Source organism: Scomber scombrus, chromosome 8 (assembly GCF_963691925.1).
Source record: "Scomber scombrus chromosome 8, fScoSco1.1, whole genome shotgun sequence".
In the NCBI taxonomy this organism is placed as follows: Eukaryota; Metazoa; Chordata; class Actinopteri; order Scombriformes; family Scombridae; genus Scomber; species Scomber scombrus.
The window spans coordinates 18,793,926-18,812,699 of record NC_084977.1 but is presented as its reverse complement, the minus strand read 5'-3'; the positions used below and the strand labels follow the sequence as shown (position 1 = coordinate 18,812,699).

The 18,774-nt window shown below is 40.4% G+C and overlaps 1 protein-coding gene across 1 annotated transcript in view; it reads right to left on the bottom strand.

Annotated features, from left to right (window-relative positions):
• Positions 1-10,348, bottom strand: part of tsc22d2 (TSC22 domain family 2) — a 36,303-nt gene extending 25,955 nt beyond the window's left edge. Inside the window, exon 1 of the mRNA XM_062423832.1 lies at positions 8,099-10,348. Coding sequence (XP_062279816.1) covers positions 8,099-9,732 — 1,634 coding nt within the window. The 5' untranslated portion in view covers positions 9,733-10,348. The remainder of the gene's footprint in view (positions 1-8,098) is intronic.
• Positions 10,349-18,774: the final 8,426 nt, after the last annotated feature.

The window sequence follows — 18,774 nt, the reverse complement described above, 5'->3', positions numbered from 1 at the left end:
CAACATGAGTAACTACATGCCAGTGTGACAAGAAGCAGCCAGAGTGAGCTAGTTAGAGCAGAGCTGCAGGGCACAGGGGCTTAGTGTGGGTGAACTTCATCAAGATAAGCAGTACACCTTTTAAACATGCTGTTGTAGTATGAAAATGACTTCCACACAGGCCAGTTAAATTACCCTGAGCCACTCGAAACACAAGTGTACAGCAGCAGTGATTGTTAGTCGATGGGCGGAAAATTGACATGCAACTATAATATTCACTAGTTGCTGTTTCTCGTTGAGTTTGGAGCTTTTCTGTGTCACACATCATGGTAAACTCAATATATTTGGCCACTGATTGGACAGAACAAGAAGATGTCATCTTGGGATTTAAAAAGTTGTAACAGGCATTTAATCAGCAAAATTATTAACTGAATAATTGAGAATAGTAATCTGCAAATTAATTGATAATGAAAATGATTGTTCATTGTAGCCCTCCACATATGGAGCTAATATCCGTTGGACATGAAAAAAATGTTAACTTTTAATAGTTTTGGTCAATATATTTGCGACTGATCAAATTCTCACCAGTGATTGACTGGTCACTGATAAGTCATTAACATCTCTAGCTGAAGGTATGAAACATACACTGGAACATCACACTCTCCCTCAGCTCAACATGACCCCCTCCTCTCCATTATAGCAAGTACAGACTGGTAACAAGGACCTGTCAACAGCTTCTCTCTTTGGTCCGAGGGCTTCCTTTGAAATGAGCTAGTGCATACTTTACATAATGTCACCACTCGTAAAGAAGGGTCTAACCTGTTCTGTATTGAGACTATTTTGGAAAAGACAACAAACACTAGCAGTTGGCACACACTGTCCTCATTCCTGGAACTGCCAGAAACATACTCTGCGGCTGATTCAACGGCCTTCCTTCCAGCACAAGCTGAGTTAGTAATGGTGGGCCGCCAGGAGCGTGGTTGTTTACTTGCTTTGGCAGGTTTACTCTAATTGGAAATGATCCCCTGACCACATCTTGCTGAGATAACAGGGTGGGTCCTGCTATGTTAACTTATTTAACCACTTTGCCTCACACCACTGGCCTCTTCAAATTTTTGAAAATTTACAGAAAAGGGAAAAATGCAACAAACTGTAAAACTAACATCACAAAAAGACAAGTTTGTTTTTTTGTTTTTGTGCCTGTGCGGGAACACAGTGTTGTCTTTGGGACCAAGCTGGTTGAAAGTCATCAATGAGCACTATAAGAGTAGTTCCAGGAAACACGCTGATGATTGCTCAACACTAAAACTTTCACCCCATTTTTAAAAAAAGGAAAGGAAAGAGAAATCTGAGTACGAGCTAAAGCATCTGATGAAAACACAAATCCCAGGATTAATTAAAGTTGAAAAGACACTGACATGTGAATGACAAGCGATGAATGGCACCAGCCGTTTCAAACCACTGAGAGTGTTTGTGTGTGTTCTAACAGGTCAGTTAAGGATAGACAAAAATAAAAAGGGAGAGGGAGACAGAGCAGACACATTAGAGAGAGACAGACAGGAGACAGGCCAGTGGTCCAGCCCAAAAACAGAGCTGGTGAAGACCCGTCTGCAGCCCGCCTGAGGCGTCCCACAATCACAGCCATTCAGGTCAGGGCTCTCGGAATTTGTCCCCTGAAAGTTCAGGCAGGTCAGCTATCTGTGGAAAATAAGCTGCTCCCTTGTTTCTAGGCTCCGTAGCATCCCTACGGAGCTTTTTTCCCTCTCTTTATTTAAGAGCGCGGTCTTTCAATTTGAGAGCATGATTTATTGATTTCACGTTTAGATTGTGTAATAAATAGCCCCTGCTTGTATTTACATTTGCTCTGCTTCTGCTCGAACTACATGTGTAAACTCAGATAACAGGTTGCTTGCACATATTATGTTAAAATAATATGTGTGGGCGCTGGTTTGTACATTAACTGTCCTTTTATTCCAAAAGTCCTAAAGAAAGCAAGGGAATTACATATAATAAAGCCCTGGAGGGTGGGAGTGGATGCTCTAAGAAGTGAAGCATAAACACCCGTAAGGATGCAGGGATCATTTCATGGATCAACACTACACCTGGCCTTCTGTTGGTTGGGGGTTTGGACAAAATCAGAGAGAGAGCAGACGTTTCATGTGTGCATAGAAGCAGTCAGAGTGCATGAAGAAGAGATAGAGATGGAGCTGGAGTGCAGGAAATGTGTGCAATAGGGTTGGACGATGTCCAGGAATTGGACGATCGACGATGTTGAAAGCAAAACATTGTGATGGCCAATGGCATCGGCTGCGGCAGGGGGGTGCGATCGATCTAATAAGCGGCAACACAGAGCTTTGCTCTCGCACGCGCTGCATTTATAGTCACACAAACGCGCTGTCACTGTAGTGCGCGCTCTTGCTCGTTCACTTCAGATTCCGGGAGAATACGTCTAATTTGCGGGCGGCCGGCGACGGCAGGTGTCAGGCATCGCCGATCGGACCAACCCTAGTGTGCAAGCCACAACACATCTGAGAGCAAGCTTGAAGTTTGAGCAGAAGTAGAGCAAATCTAAAAGGGTTTTGAGGGAAAGAATCACAAAATCTGAATGTGAAACCAATAAGTCATGCTCTCAACTTGAATGGCCACGCTCTTGAATGTAGACAATAAAAAAAGCCCTGTATATCCTAACTACAACCAACACACACACACACACACATACATATACCCCATCCCAAGCCTGAATGTCCATCCCACCCCCCCCCCCCCCACCCCCCGTCCATCCCACCCCACCCCCCCCCCCCCCCCCTTCTTTGTGTGAAACTGTCAAACTGCCAAGAGGTAAAATGGAGGGAGGCGCAACAGTACAAATACTGAACATGTGCACATTCAGGCAACAAACAATGGAGGCAGGCTCTTCTACAAAAATATAAGGTGGCTGCCGGGTTTATATTTTATTCTGAGCTCCTATCAAAAACGTAACATCTCTCTGTCCAAACAATGTCATGTGTCTACTGTCTAGTGGCTCAAACATGCGACTTCACAAGTGTCAAAGTCAACACCGCCAAAATCATCGGCTGTCCAACAATTGACATTCAGACAAACACATAGTGTCTCTGACATGCTCCAAGTACAAAAATAAGATAGATTATGTGTATGGAAGGACAATGATTACAATGTACACCTCCCACACTCAATATGTAAAGACTAACATGACGCTGTGCAAGATGTGTGATATATAAATATAACTCTTTAGACGTGCAGTAAGATCTATGACTGTCTACTTAAGTTTGAATGAATTTAAGAGGCAGGCAAAAACAAAATAATGAAGACACCGAGAGAGCAGAACGGCAAAGTTTATCCTCAAGGGAACAAAGCAAAATACAATGTGTTGAAATTTACTTCAGATTTATGGCATAATGATGGCAATGTGATAATTCTCTCACGATAGTCTCTTGTATTGCTTCATCGTACTTCCCTGTTGTGCTCAGAATGCAAATACATGCAGAAAAGAAAATCACTAAAGAAAAATAGAAGGTTTTACACCTTTGAGTCATCCGCTCCTATGCAGCTGATAGGTGAAACAATACAGTAGTGACACAACACAGTCAGCTGAGAGCCATTAAGAGCTAACCAACTAGATACCTGCTAAACTCCTGCTAAGCTTTAAGTCAATCCAGGGTTAATCATACTGTATATATTAAATGTCTGCTGCTTTAAAAGACACAATTGCTCTGAGCGGCTGCACAGGTGGACAACTCGAAGGTTCCACCAAGTCGAATCGCTTACCCAATCATGCAGCTGACCTTTCAAAAAGCCTCCAATCAGATTACAAACATTGTGTGACATTCAGCGTGTGTGTGGGGTGAAATTAATCTTGTGCCTATTTGAGTTTCCACAATTGCATGGCGACATCATATAGCAACTATCGATATGTGCGTATTTTCTGATATGAGCGACAGTCTTTAAAGCTGGCGGAAATGACCTTAACTTTATAAAACTACGCTTGTGACTGCATGGTGGTGGGTTCAAATCCCTCCACTGAATGGGAACAACAACCTTTACACAGGCTCTTGCATTTCCTACTCCTTAGTGGTCAACAGCAGGCTGCTATTCACCCACACAAGACAGTTCCTTGTTACAATCTTACTGACAATGTGAAAGTCACAAATGTCATTTTGGAGGCTTTTTCTGGGCTAACCAACATTTTAGCCTTGGCCACTGAAACTGCCTCAAGAAAAAAACAGTGTTAGGCTGTTTCGCAGAGAGTAGAAGTGGGCGGTGCAAGTGTATACAGGAGACACCAGCAGACGAAGTGTCACATGAGAGCAAGAGTTTGTAAAAGGTGGTGAAATGAGGATGTATACCACTATGCAAATGAATCCAGGAAAAGATAAACAAATGTGATACCAAAGGGCGCTGCCAAGGCTCTTACTTCTCATAAACTCATTCTACTTCTTCGAAAATAAGTGACTGGTCTGCACATTGTGGTTGGTGCTCAGTACACTTGTGCTGATATCAAAAAAGCAGCATGACTCAACATATACAAAGGGTACATAACACCTCTTATCTCTCATGCGGCTTATAATGCATCATTGATCTTTTCTAGCAACAATACATGAAATGAAAGTGAGTAGATTACATAACTGGGATGTACACAATTCTTCAGTGATCCAGTTATTCAGTCATATCCACATGTACATCCACATAACCGCTCAGGATTATCTACATGATTAAGGTCAGTCTCCTCCAAAAAAACGAAATTATAAATAATGAATTGTCCACCAGAATTTACTGCATTTCTCTCTACGGTACAGTTAAGCTGCCATTGTTCTGCAGCTTGACAAAATGTGTCTAATTAATAATTAACATTCCTGATTGAGACTGTACAGGGGAAGGGGAGGGTGGTCTGTCCTGGGAAATAATACTTAAAGGCCAAGTGCTCCTATTGAAGGAAACCAATTTGTCCCAGGGGCAGCTTCATCGCTTTATTTGGCAGAGCTGCAGCATGCTGAGCGGAGATGCTAACCACTCCAAGCTGAGGGGAAATCATTCTCATCTCACAACTCCACCCCCACAATGCTTTGTTCCACTTTTGTGATGCACTCTAATTCAAAACAGAACCAAACAATGAAACTTGGAACAGATTCCCCTACGAGGCCGAGCCTCTGCACAGAACAATGCACCTCTGACAAGAGGAGAAAGTGTGTGTCCTGTTGTTGTATTGGGGTGTGTTCCTTAAATATGTTTGATTGTTTATTTGCCCCTCGTCAAGATTTACAAGAAAGTTATGAGTCAAAAAGGCATTTTAATTACAACGGCTGATACTTTAAATTATGCCTATGCTTCTAGACCCCATAATCTCACTCAAAACAGCCAGATTTGAGGTTGACCAAAGTGGTATGGTAGAACTGTGTGTGTGAACTGTATACATGTGCATATGTGCAGCAGCAATAATTCACATGTAGATTGTTTTATGAAAAGCAACATTAACGATAGAAGTATTGTATAGTTGCTACCAACACGTAAAGGCATTTAAGACCATTAAGGTAGATATTTGTTGTATTGATATACACAGAAGGTCAATACTTTAAAAATTGTGAATCATTAGCTGGGATTTGGTTTGCATATCAGTAGTTGGAAAAGGAATATTTGGGGAAAACAATAACAGTGCAACTACTACAACTATTGCTACTGTAATTACTTTCATTATTTAGTTCAGCAAGAAAGTTTTCATTATGTGCTACAACTCACGATTACTATCCAATATGGTTGGTTTATAGTTAATGAGCACGCTGAGGTTCTTTTCATACAAGTTTGGAGAAAGCACAAAACCCTCAGGAAAAAATCATTCAGGAAATTATTTTTCCTGTGTAAACTTTTTAAAGCTTGCAGAGTTGAATGACTGCAACAAGTTTGGTGTCAACTGGACTTACTGGACGTACTGTGTCAGATTCAGCTTTCAGAAACTATGGATTTTAATTATAAATTGTTAAATTACTGGACTACCAATTATTTTACTCATGGTAAGAGTGCATAGCTTCACATCTCAACAACCTTTATGTGTACTTCTGTTTTGTCTGTGCTCTTCTGACTGATTAGTGAATAAGGAAGGGCTCAGCTGAAAAATGTCATGTCACGTACTGCCATGCACCAATCAAGATTTGACTACATTTGATTCAGAATCTGATGAACATTAGTGGGTTGTCACTGTCAAAAAAAACCTGATCACACACAACTGAGGTCTTGATGAAGGCAGATTAGCTGAGTTTTTTTAATGTTAAACTAAATAACAAATTAATCAATAATAACTAAAATAAATAATAATGATCTTTTTTTTCCATTTTGATTGTTTCTTATTCAGTCACCAATATCTAATGTTACTGGGAAATAAATCAATTTAGCCAAGTTTGTGGGGGATTTACCACCTCATGAAAAATAAGGAAGTGTGAAGAGAACAAGAAGCAACAGATCAGTAGCAAGTCAACACTTAAGTTGATGTGTTAACATGGACATCATGGACAGGCTAAACAAGAGCCAGAGCATACGGCAGACATCGTCCTGCTGATTCAGTCTGGCAACGTCATCGCTGCCACACACACAGCGGCTTACGTGCTTGCTACCATTGCCACAGTTGTGTGTGTAATGTAGGTGTGTGTCTGCATGCCCATCTGTCTGTCCTCTCCACCTCTCTGACACGTCCTGTCCTGCCGCCAGCATCACCATAGCTACGCAGGCAGCCACTGATGTCACTCTTCTTGCTCTGCCTTTCTTTATCTCTTTCTCTAAATCTAACACACACACACACACACATACACACACACACACACACGAATAACTAGGAAACAAGCACTTGCTGTTCTTTTCATGAAATCAGGGACAAAACACTGTTTCTGCCATCCGCACATTATCAACCCATGTGTGATGCTGCTGGGATAAAGTTACTTGATAAACAATGATTAGCTACAGGAATATCTGGACTATAGGCAATATAAATAAGGCCTCAACCTCATGAAACACACACACACACACGCACACACGCACACACACTTCCTCCTCCAAGTGCACCTTTCTTAATAAGCACAGAAGAACAGAACAGGGCACACTGATAAACACTAAGGCCTACATAAATACAGGACAAACTGTGAATGTGTGTGTGTGTTCTCATCTAGGTCATTCTTAGCTCAAGACATCACTTCTTCAATTCTCTTCTGCTTGCTTGGAGTGGCAAAGAGTGGCAACACTTCAGCTCAAACTATGTGAGAGCCATCCGACAGACCCCAAAAATAGCTGCAGTGTGTATGTTAGAAGAAGAAGAGGAAGAAGAAGAAGAGTACTGTAGGCAAGAGAAGAGTCGGTATTTACAAGGTTTTGGAGTTGGGAAGGAAGGCTGGGATCACTGCCCAGGGTGAGGATACTAACCATCTCTCCTAGACAGACAAGAGAATAAAAAACAGCCGCCTATGTTTAGGGAGTTAATACCCTCTCAGCAACAAAACACAGCTACTGCGTATGTTGTAACTTATCCAAGCGCTTGTTAACGGCCCCCCAAACCCAAACAGCCAGTATACTTGAATGGAGGCTTGAGGGAGGAGTTGCGGGTGTCTAAAGAGGCAAGTTACCATCCAGTGTTTTGTGGGTTGCCTGTTAATAACCGACAGAAAACTCCTCCCGTCCCTGCCAGTTTTCATTGGCTCACTACCTCACTAATCCCTCCTTCCTCCCAGTCTACCAGTCTAATTTTTCAACAGAACTGAGAAAAATGTGCATTTTGTTTCATTACTCTTTAATTATAACCAAATAATTCCTTTTATAGCGTGCCTAATTTTGGCAGTGGTGAAAGGAGAGGCGTTCTCCTTGTGTGTACGAAGTGTAAAGTATGACCACACTGCTGCAGAATCCAACAAGAATGTTTGATATGAGGACAAACATCCAGATACACACTTAATACCTCCTCCAATCTGTCAGTGCTACTCCAGGTTAACACCTCAGATTTATTTTCCTCAAGGACTAAGGCAAACAGACATCCATACTGTGTTACTTCATTACTGACTGCCCACAACTGAACAAATACAAACAGTAAAGAATATTTATAGGTGTGGATTCACATTTCTTCTCTTACCTGTCCTCATCCCCTTCCATGGTGATATGGATGCCAAACAGGCTGTTGACAGTAGGAGTGGGCAGGCTAAGGCCCTCTGTAGTGAAAGCCCTCACACCATCTTTCCCTGGCATCACACCGACACTGGGTTGAGGTAGGGCATCAAACTTCTGCCTACGATCTTCTACCTGGTTAATGAAGCCAGAGAGAAGGCCTATGGTGGCTCCTCCGTAGGCTCCCTGGGCCTGGACAATTCCTCCTGTGCCAGGTGCCTGACTTGGCACACCCAGAGGGGTGTTGGTGGTAACGGGCACTGTGGCAGGCACGTTCTGGGCACTGCTGTGGGATGTGGTGGTGGTGACCGAAGGTGCAGAGGCAATGACTACTCCTCCTGAAGGCTGAGTCTGGTTGACTGTCTGCTTATGACCACTTCCTGGAAGAATGGAAGCCATGGCTGATAAATTGACCATGTGCAGCAAGAGGCCCTGGGCAGAGGCTGCCTCCCCACCCAGCCCCTGGGCTCCTGGACCAGCAGGGGTGATTACAGGCGAGGGGCCCTGGCTAGCTTGAGGACCAAGAGAGAGGGATGTCATGGGAAGGTTCTGAGTGCTTGAGCCAAAGTGTTGCTGGCGATATTCCGGCTGGCCAGCCGAAAGGCCGGTGGGATGAGCAGTATAGGCAAACTGCTGCACTTGCGAGGCAGGAGGCATAACGGCAGACTTCTGCTGCATGGCACCTTGGTGCACACCATTGAGGCTGTTAGCGAGGAAGCTTTGGGGGGCACCAGGCTGCATATTGACCTGTGCCTGTTGGGATAGCTGTGATGCTTTAGTTGTATACCCAGTGGGCTGGAAGGCACTTGCTCCGCTCCCAATCTGAGGGCCCGAGTTGTAGCCTTGCTGCAGAGGCTCTGAAGGTTGGGGGTGGGCAGGGTGTGCAACTGAGTAGCCACTGTCTGCATTGCTTTCCAAAGCCTGTGAGGAAAAAGCACTGTTAGTGATCACAGAGTTACTGGTGGCCCCAAGACCACTGTCCCTGTCTATACTGTGATCATGGGTAACAGTTGGCTTTATGCTATCCACAGTCCGATTAAAATTTGAATCCGAGTCTCTTTCATAGAACTCAGTGCATGTCCACCTCCCTCTTCTGAAGGGCTCTCCGGTGCCATGGTCAAGTTTAATGACCCTGAAACGAGAACTACAGCTGGTGCTCACAGGAGCTGTGTGAGCCACACTAGTAGAGACCGTGGCTGAAGGGGCCGTATTGGTGACTGTTGACGGATGGGTGGTCGAGCTGGGAACAAAGGGTTGAGCTGCAGCTGGCACAGGCACACTTCCCCCTAAATTATGTGGGGTGACACGACCAGTGCCTATACTTTTATAAGAGAGACCCCCATTGACAGGAGCTGTCACGGATGGCTGGCCCTCCTGTGGCTCTCCAACGTTGTTTAAGGTTTCCTCGGATGAACTCCTGTCACACACACCCAAGTCAGTCCGTGAAACGTCAAATATTTCCGACGACACGTCCTCTGTCCGGGACTCGTCCGGATCATCCAGGCTCTCGGTGTCATCGGTGATGCTGCTGGCAGCCACCTGAGCCTGCGTGACACTCGTGATCTGGAAACAACTTTTCTTCTTTGCTGGCATTTTCGACATGTTGACTGACTTTAAAGTCCTTGTCTATCCCCCTCAGATGAAGCGAGAAGCGACTAATGTCTTCAGTAATGTGACACAGACACGTACCGTCGCAGGACAATTTCCATACCGTTCCTCTTCCTCTCACTTGCTGGGAGAAAAAAGTGTCACAACCACAGGACGGACCCTCCGAGAGTGCTCCGCGGTGTCACAGCACAAGCCCCAGGCGACTCTCTCCCCCCCGGCCTCCCTTGTGTCCGGGCAGCAGAGTTATAACCAGGCCCTGGTGAAACTTCTTGTTCAGCAGCTGCCACCGGTACTTTAGTGTGAGGCGGGCCCGGTCTCTCAGCCCACTGCTCTCCCTCTCTGCTTTATAGATATTTCTTACCGACCAGCTGAGTTAGCTGCTGTTAGCTGGGTTCTCATACCACCGCGGTGTTAACAGATCCACGGGGGTAAAATCCAGCGGCAGACAGAGAAAAGCGTCTCAAAGTCGGTGAAGTTGAGCCTCTCGCCGTGTGGACAGCTCACTTTTTTTTGGCAGCTGCTACTTAGCAGCTAGCCTTTACCACAGTGGCAGAGAGCTAAGGGGCAGCTAACTCCTGCCTGCCGCTCTTCTATTACCCCTCGACAAGATGGCAAGTGCGAAGTGCATCCTGGGTAAGGAGGTCAAGCTGTTATCGCAAATATTATTTTTTCTTTTTAAAAATCACTGTTTTATTTCTGATCTAACTCACATTTTGTACTGCCTTTTAAATGAGAATAATTATAAAATAGCTACATTTATTTTTCGTTTTACTAAAATATATAGAAATATATATTTCTGCCTTCGTCGTCACTTCCGGTTAACGTCCAACACGATAATTTGTTTTTAGACGCTGACGACAGATTGTTAGTTTATGACAGATGAGTTAAATCTATTTCTAGTGGATTATTAGACCTAACGAAAGGCTATAGAAATCAACACAAAAAACGTAGTTCTCAATGTAAGCTTTATATAAATGGCATTGAGTGTGTGGGTGACAAATGTACTGTAATTTAAAAATCAGAAATATCAGTAACACCACATGGAACATTTTTCAGTGACTTTCACCTTAAGGACACACGTTGACGTAGAGCCTGGCTTGCTCCTTTCACATTTTTAATATCAAACAAAATTAGAGAAGTTCATTAAAAATATTACACATCTATCCAATCACAGTACACCTCCCTAGATTTTTAGAAACAGATGAAAAATGGTTTTTTTTATTGCAAAATTGAAGAAGACGCTGGTTCTCATTTTGTGTTGTATTTTTGAAGGATTGTCCTTTTTTGTACTAAATCGTCACATAATATTTGTATTGACAAAGAAAAGTATTATTTCCTGTTTTGTGTATCAAATATCAATATTTGTAGCATTATAAACCTTTTTATTTTGTTATAAAAAATGTCATACCCACAAATTCAAAATATCCAAAACAACCCCATCACTTAAGTTATTTTTAATTGAAATAATATAGTATTTAGAGTCTCTACACTGTATAAAAAATAAGAAAAGTACATCTGTTATCAAAATCTATTCTGAATTTTTTAATTGAAGATGTCTGTCACTTATACGTTTACTTTTTATTCATTTAGTTATATATTTTCCCTGGTTTCTATTGAAATTAGTTTATCTTCTTAATACATCTTTTTATTTATTTTTTATTTATGAACTGGATGACTGGTGCTTGTATATTTTTGGTGTATTCTATTGTATTGTATTGTTCAATAAAGAAGAGTAAAAAAGGGAAAAATGGTTGACAGATGTTAGTTTTTGGCCCACATACAAAAGAGGGTTAGTTGTCATGATTAATTGCTGATCATATCTTCTCTCACTTTTTGCCACTTTGATCAAATGTATTGTTTGGATTCATTGAATATGACAGGAATCTCTGCTTGGGGTTCTATAAGATGAATTACTTACTATTTGAGACAAAATTTTAATCTTCACAAATCCAAATTGTTAAACAATAAGCCAAACTTCTCAGAGCTGACTGTCCATATCAAAACAATACATTTCTTCAATATATGAATGTACAAACAAAAAAGCTGTTAAAATGTATAAACACTGTAAGCATTACAAGATATTTATTTAAATTATTTTTTAAACTTTAGTCTCCCTGGTGTGATTGTCATTGTAAACCCAAGATTTATACACAAGATGCTGTAAACTTGTATGCTTGTTTCAATAAAGCTGTTTAAAAAACACACACACAAAATATATCCATTAAAGGGATGATAAAGTTCTTACAATTCAGCAATACACGTTCAGATGAAATAAAAAAAATGTTGGCCTACAGTTTAACAGGTGTATAAGTCAGTATTTGCTGTAGCTCATGTCATTTTAAATCCTCTAAACTTGACTGGAGTTGAAATCTGTTTTGTTTGTACTTAATTGTGTTTTAAAAAAAAAACAGTTTCTGTCTGGGATTAAAGTCTGAAACATTTATTGGCAGTGACTCAATTCAACTAAGTCATTGCAGGAAGTGTTCCTTAATTAATCACTTTGCTACCAGGGACCACAGTTGTAAATGCAGAATGAAGTCCTTATGAATGTAAAGGTTTAACTAATATGTTTTCTGTGTGTGTTATCAGTTTGATCAAAAAGGTGCACGTTATTTTAGCCTACCAAGCACAGAGCACATAAGTGATGTCTAGACATCAATTTCTTAGTTTGCTAATAGACATATAGAGTACTTTATTATTCCTGACTAAGAAATTGCTTTGTTACCAAGTCACATTAGTCACAAAACAAACAACATGACTCAAGAAGGTAATTAAGAAACTCAGATAGACTAAAATGAACATAGTAAGCTGAATCATATGAAAAACAATCAAATCTTATTCAAACTTGTAATTACATAACCCATAACCGTGACTTGACACCATCACACCCAGCAATTAGACTGTCACTTTAAGGTGACAGTGTTTCCCTGTTGAGCTGCAGTGGAAGTATAGAAACAAAACAAGGGACTTTGCTGCTATAAAGACTAATATTGAATAATATCTATCTTATTTGGCTCCTTTGGATGGCTGAAACTTCATATTAGCTTCAGATAAAGTTTTAAATACATTTTTGTATAGAAGGAGGGTTGTGGATTTTGTCCCATTGTAAGTACATTATCAAGGGATCTTCTAATAGCCAGTATGAACAAGAGGAATGATTATGGCAAGAAAAACATTGGATCAGCACAGGCTTGGCAGCTGCCAAACTGGTGAGTAATATAGACAGAATTTCCAGTACAGAGCAATGATATTTGGTTGGTGGCCAGCTTTCACATCCAGTCCTGTCCAGGAAGCAGGAAATACTTTATACATATGGTCAATGGCTATGGTGACCCCTAAGGGTAAAAATCACAAAACAAAACACATTCAATATGAGAAAAATACATTCTTGACATTTGGTATTAACAGCATTTCAAAATTTGGACAGTATTTTCTTCCAGTTTTAACTTACATTACAGCATGTGTTCTCACTTTAGAGTCCAATTTACACAACAGAAGTTTATTTTTTGAGAATCTAGTTGAGATGTTTTTTTCTTGAGAAGCTTTCTCCTGCGTACAACCTCATAGATCTTGCTGAACTTGTCATTCTCTAGGATCACAGGTCCAAAGATGTTTGATAATTGCACCTTTGTTCAATTGAATTTGTTCATCTGACACACAAACCAAAGTCATGTTTACGAGGAATGAGAAAAGCCTTATTTTGCCAGATTTTTCCTAATATTGTGATTGTAATGTCACATAAGATTCTCAAGGAATAGTAATTTCTATATTACTGGGAATCCCAAACAGCAGTAGCAAACACACTAAAGCATGACTACCAGTCTACCTACATCTAAAGGACAGAAATTACTCCTATATTCACAATTTGGACAGAAACTACAAATGTTTGAGAAGTGAAGGATATTAGGCAGGAGCCTGTGACACACCTCTTAATAAAAAATTGTAATGCTGACACACCGCCCAGGTGATTTCCAAATGCAGTACATGCTTCAATTCATATGACTAAGATGACTCATACAGTATGTCACCTCAGCAGCGCTCATGTAACGTCAAGGTCTGAATGACGCACCGAGATGTAGATTATTTGGATCTGATGAAACCTTTTGGATGAGAGGAAATGTTTTCAACAATGAACTACATTTAACTTAGCACTTTTAGAAACTGAGGCAACTTGCCGTCCTTCAACATGCTGAAATCTCATCATTCACTCCATATCTCGGACTTTATTCCTTGGTAAGGACTCATAGGCAATGAACTGATGACCAGAGGTTACTGTGTAAATAATGGACATCAAAGGCTTGTGCTTGATTGCAGGACATTTTGTCACAAGATCAACATATGACAAGAAGAAAAATAAATCAGTCATGTGTTTGACCTATTTTTGAGTGACATCATTTTCGATCATGGTAAAGTTAAAGTTAGATGTGGATCTTGATCAGTAACGATATTTTTTAATATTTCAAAGATAAGGCATGATTATACATTTTCACTATGGGTTCATTAAGTCCCCGTTCAGAGTCATGTTGGGGACCTCTTGCTGCATTTTCTGTCCGGTCTCATTTGTCTCATATAAATAAATAAAAATACCATAACTAAACATTTCCAACTACTTTCTCATGAACTGCTGCTATTATTGTACTTAAATTGAAGAATAACTATCACTATGTACATATTCATGCTTATCCAGATGTACATTTAAGATATCTTATTTAATCTCATTAAAATAACTATTTTTTGTGCGGCCTTGGCAGACGTAATTTCTTTTAATCTTTGTTTTTTTGTCTGTGGCTAAGGAAGTATTCAGATTTTTATTTTCAGGCAGCAATAGCACAATGAAAAAAAACCTCCATTACAAGTAAAAATCCTGCATACGTACATACAGTATGCAAGTACATAATAAGTGTTTTCAGCAAAAGTCTCAGTAAGAAGTATTCATTATGCTGCAGAATGGCTGCTGCCAGGTTTATATTATTAATGTATATATTACATTATTAGATATTTTTGATTTGATTGATTAAAAATGTAAGAAGTATTTTGATAATATATCTTTATACAGTAAATGGAATGCATTTATATAATATTATGTCTTCCTAGTCTTCCAACCATTCAAAGTGCTTTACAATACATGTCAATATTCATTCATTCATACACTGATGGCAGAGGCTGCCACACAAGGTGCCAACCTGCTCATCATGGAGTAAAAAGTACAACATTTCCCTCTGAAACACAAAATCTGACCTTTGTTCAGAGTAAAGCTGAATGTCTCCATTTGGAAGAACTTTAATCACAAAAGCCAAAAAAATAGGTTTTCACAGCCACAGTTTACAGTGCAGCCAGGTTTTGAATGCTGCACACAGTCAAGTTAATTCCTAGGACTGCAGGTGTACGCAATGGCAGTAAAAAGAATATGAACCCCTGGACTGTGCTATAGAGGAGGTGATGATATTAGGTGCAGTTGTATTGCTCAAGGACACTTTGTCAGGCTCAGAGACTCCAAGGATCAAATTTGTAACTACTTTATCTCATGTTTTAAACCAACACGTCACCTTCCCCTGTCTGTCCTTTGTCCGTGCCAGTTTTATGGTTGTTATAACACAATGATTAGCATGACTGATATAACACAAAAAGTACTTTCATAATGTTTATTATACAAGTGATGAATATTGTGAATGAAAATAGATTTGCCTTATTATTCCCCTCGGACATGACTGACTAATCATTGAATTACTGGTTACATAATGTCCGGTGTCGGATCACATGGTCTGTCTGACAAAAACAATTTCATGCAGTCCTCAGATAAGACAGAAGAGACAGAAAACGACCCAGTATATGGGCTGAAACTCAGAACTGAATTTCATAATTTGATTTTTATTCCTGCTGCATTTCATAAAGGGTGGAATGACAGATGAAATGTCATGTAGAAGGATTATGACTCTTTATACAAAATCATAGCCTACAAATAGAAATAAGATTACATGTGTGGAAAACAATTTAATAGAAGCTCTTCTGAAAGCCTGGAAATGATTTATGAGACTTTATGATCCTGAACATTTATTTATCAGTTTGAACTTCTACAGTTCAGAATTCTACTTCAACAGTGGCCTTTACATTGTTTAATAACGAATTTAATTAGATATGTTTTTATTTGTCAAATATTACCCCTTACTATAACTTAATGGAGCTGGATCCAACATGCTGTAAAAACAATGTTGCGACATCAGCTCCAACAAGCCCTCTATACTTAGACGCCCTCCTTTAGTAGCGGGCTGTGCGTGGGCTTTCCCAGCTCCAGCCAATGTGTTTGTGTAGCTGGTTGTGTTTATTTACTCTGGTCTGAGGGCGAAGACTACCAGGTTCTGCTGCGGCGCGTCACAGTTCAACACGCTGGGTCCACTTTCAGCATACCACAGCAGTAACAAGACAGCGTTGTGCTGTCTGTATTTTGGGGCCTGGGGTCCTGGCCAGTGGTCACCTTCAGCAGCCCAACCTGAGAGACCTCTGGCCTTTAGCAAAGCACTGTGGGTCCGAGACTGCACGTTCCACAAACGAACTGACCAAACATCACTCAGCGCTTGCTAAAAAAAAGGCTTCCCTGGAGAAAATGGTACAAGGGGTTGGTTCAGGGCAACCAGGCTGAAACCAGACTGAAACTGGAATAATGAAATGTGAGGGAAACACACCTCTGTTTGTTAGTGTTGACCTAGCCCATTTATTTCCCTGTGTCTGACTACTAATAAAAGTGTTAAATAAACTTAAATACCATCACGTGTGTGTTTAACGGTGCAGCTCTGTCCCATTAAGCTGCCCGTTAGACTCTAAATATGCACGATTCACAGAACAAGCTTAGTTAAAGTCTGGTGTATTTCTAGAGATCATTGGTGTTTTTCTATTCTGCGCTGAAGCATGCATGTTCATCCTGATATTTTTGACTGCCTCATGAATTCTTGCAGCGGTAGCCTTTTGGGGGGCTCATAGTTAAGTATTACACAATATCCAGAGGTTATATAAAACTGTGTGTGAGGTTTAATCCAAAAAATGTAATGCACTGTACACTGTGTCAGCCTTTATGGTGGAACAGTCTGTTGCAACACAGACACATAAATATTTCAATGCTTAGCAACCTTTTTTTTCAAACTCTCAGTACATAATGGCATCATGATTATATAACACATGTGTATATTACCTCAAACTCAAAAAGGAATGTAAAACTATTTCCTTTTGACCCTTTTGACATAGAGAGTTGAGGCTAATGATTAAAATTCTGACTAATACTGTTTAATTGTCTTCTCTGAATACGTTCTTACGTACCTACATCTGTGACATTCTTTCAATGTGCCTGCATAAACAAAGACGGGTTCATAATAACATCATTACATTGCACCAGGGAATAACAAGAATTCCCTTTTAGAGATTTTCACCAGAGGTGGGTGAATCACTGGGTGGTGACATTTATCATTTTCACGTGATCATTTTAAGATAACATAAAAAAGAAAGAGGTGCGGCCATTGAGAGAAGTAAAGTGGTCAATATATGTACTGTACATTGCACACATATATGCACACATTTAGTCTTCCTCAGGCAGGAGAATGTACATTCTGGGCAGCAAACTGTCAATATTGCAGGCCCACCCCCGAGCTCAATAAGATCAGTGTAAATATAATCCAATTCATGAAAATCCAATCAGAGGTGTGAATAGTCCCACGGCTACACGGTGGGTGGAAAAAATACGATTTGATTCGAATATTTAGATGACTAATTTATCATTTAAGTAATTTTTTGGGAAACATTTCTACAACTCACTTCTACATTTCTTTGGGTTTTGGACGGTTGGTTGGATAAAATAAGTAATTTGAATATGTTAACTTGGGTTTTAGGACATTTTTCACTATTTTATACTGACTGCATGTCAGGAACATCGCTTTAATTTCTCCAGAAAACTTCTTAGTAATGTATTGGCCCACCATGAGTCTCCATAGCAGCTTCAGTGCTCCTTGCCACACGTGTCAAATGGCCTTTTTTGTTATTTGAATGAGGTCGGTTGCGGCGCTCTCTAACATGTGTGACCAAAATCTCCCTTAGTGTTCAATTGGTTTGAAATCTGGTGACTTGGAATACCAAAGCATAAGATTTAAATCATTTCTATACCAATCAAACCATCTAGTGAACCCTCATGTCCTGCATGGAAGCATTTAAATGTGTTATATTTCTCCTCTCATTTGTTCAGATTTTCACATGTTACCAAAAAAAAGTACAAAGTTCAGGGCTTTGGACTGTTAAAGCCCTTACAACACAAACAATAATGCTAATTAGCTTTACTGAAAATGGGGCCCTAAAAAGGAGAAAAATAATAAACTCAAAGAAGGTAAAACAACATTCCTAGTGAGCTATAATCCTGAATGACACAGAGCTTTGCTTCATTGTGTAAAACTGTAGAAGAAAACAAATCTCCCCTATTCAAACACTTGGACTGAAGGATTATCTCTCTTCAGACAGTTTTAGTCACAAAAAGTGTCTGTGTCTGTGTGAGACAAACAATGATTCATGACTCTGGATACGTGATGCTAAGCATGGAAACAATACTGTATGCTCACACACCCACGTGTAACTGAACGTGTATATTTTTGCAGAATTGTGAAAAAGTTCTAAGCGAGAGTGGAACAATAACAGGCTAAATCCAAAAAACCCCTCAAAGTGTTTCCTCTTCGGATTTCTTGCATTTTTTTGAAGCCATTACAGTACATGATGCAATCCAGGAGGTCATGATGCCAGAACAGAGGGAGCGGGCATAAACAAGCATTAGGGAGGAAAAAGAGAGAAGATGTTTTCAGTGGAAAATTTACAGTGATTAATTCCAACTCAATCTCCTCGCTGTTGGTCAGATGATTATCTTGATCCATCAGCAGAATCATTTTTTGCTCAACTTGTTGTGACAAAAATATTGACTTCCATAGAAAAGGGTTTGCATTTAGTTTGTGAACAAAACTCACACATGGACAAGTTTTACCTGAGTGTTTGTACAGTAGGTGTATTTGTGCT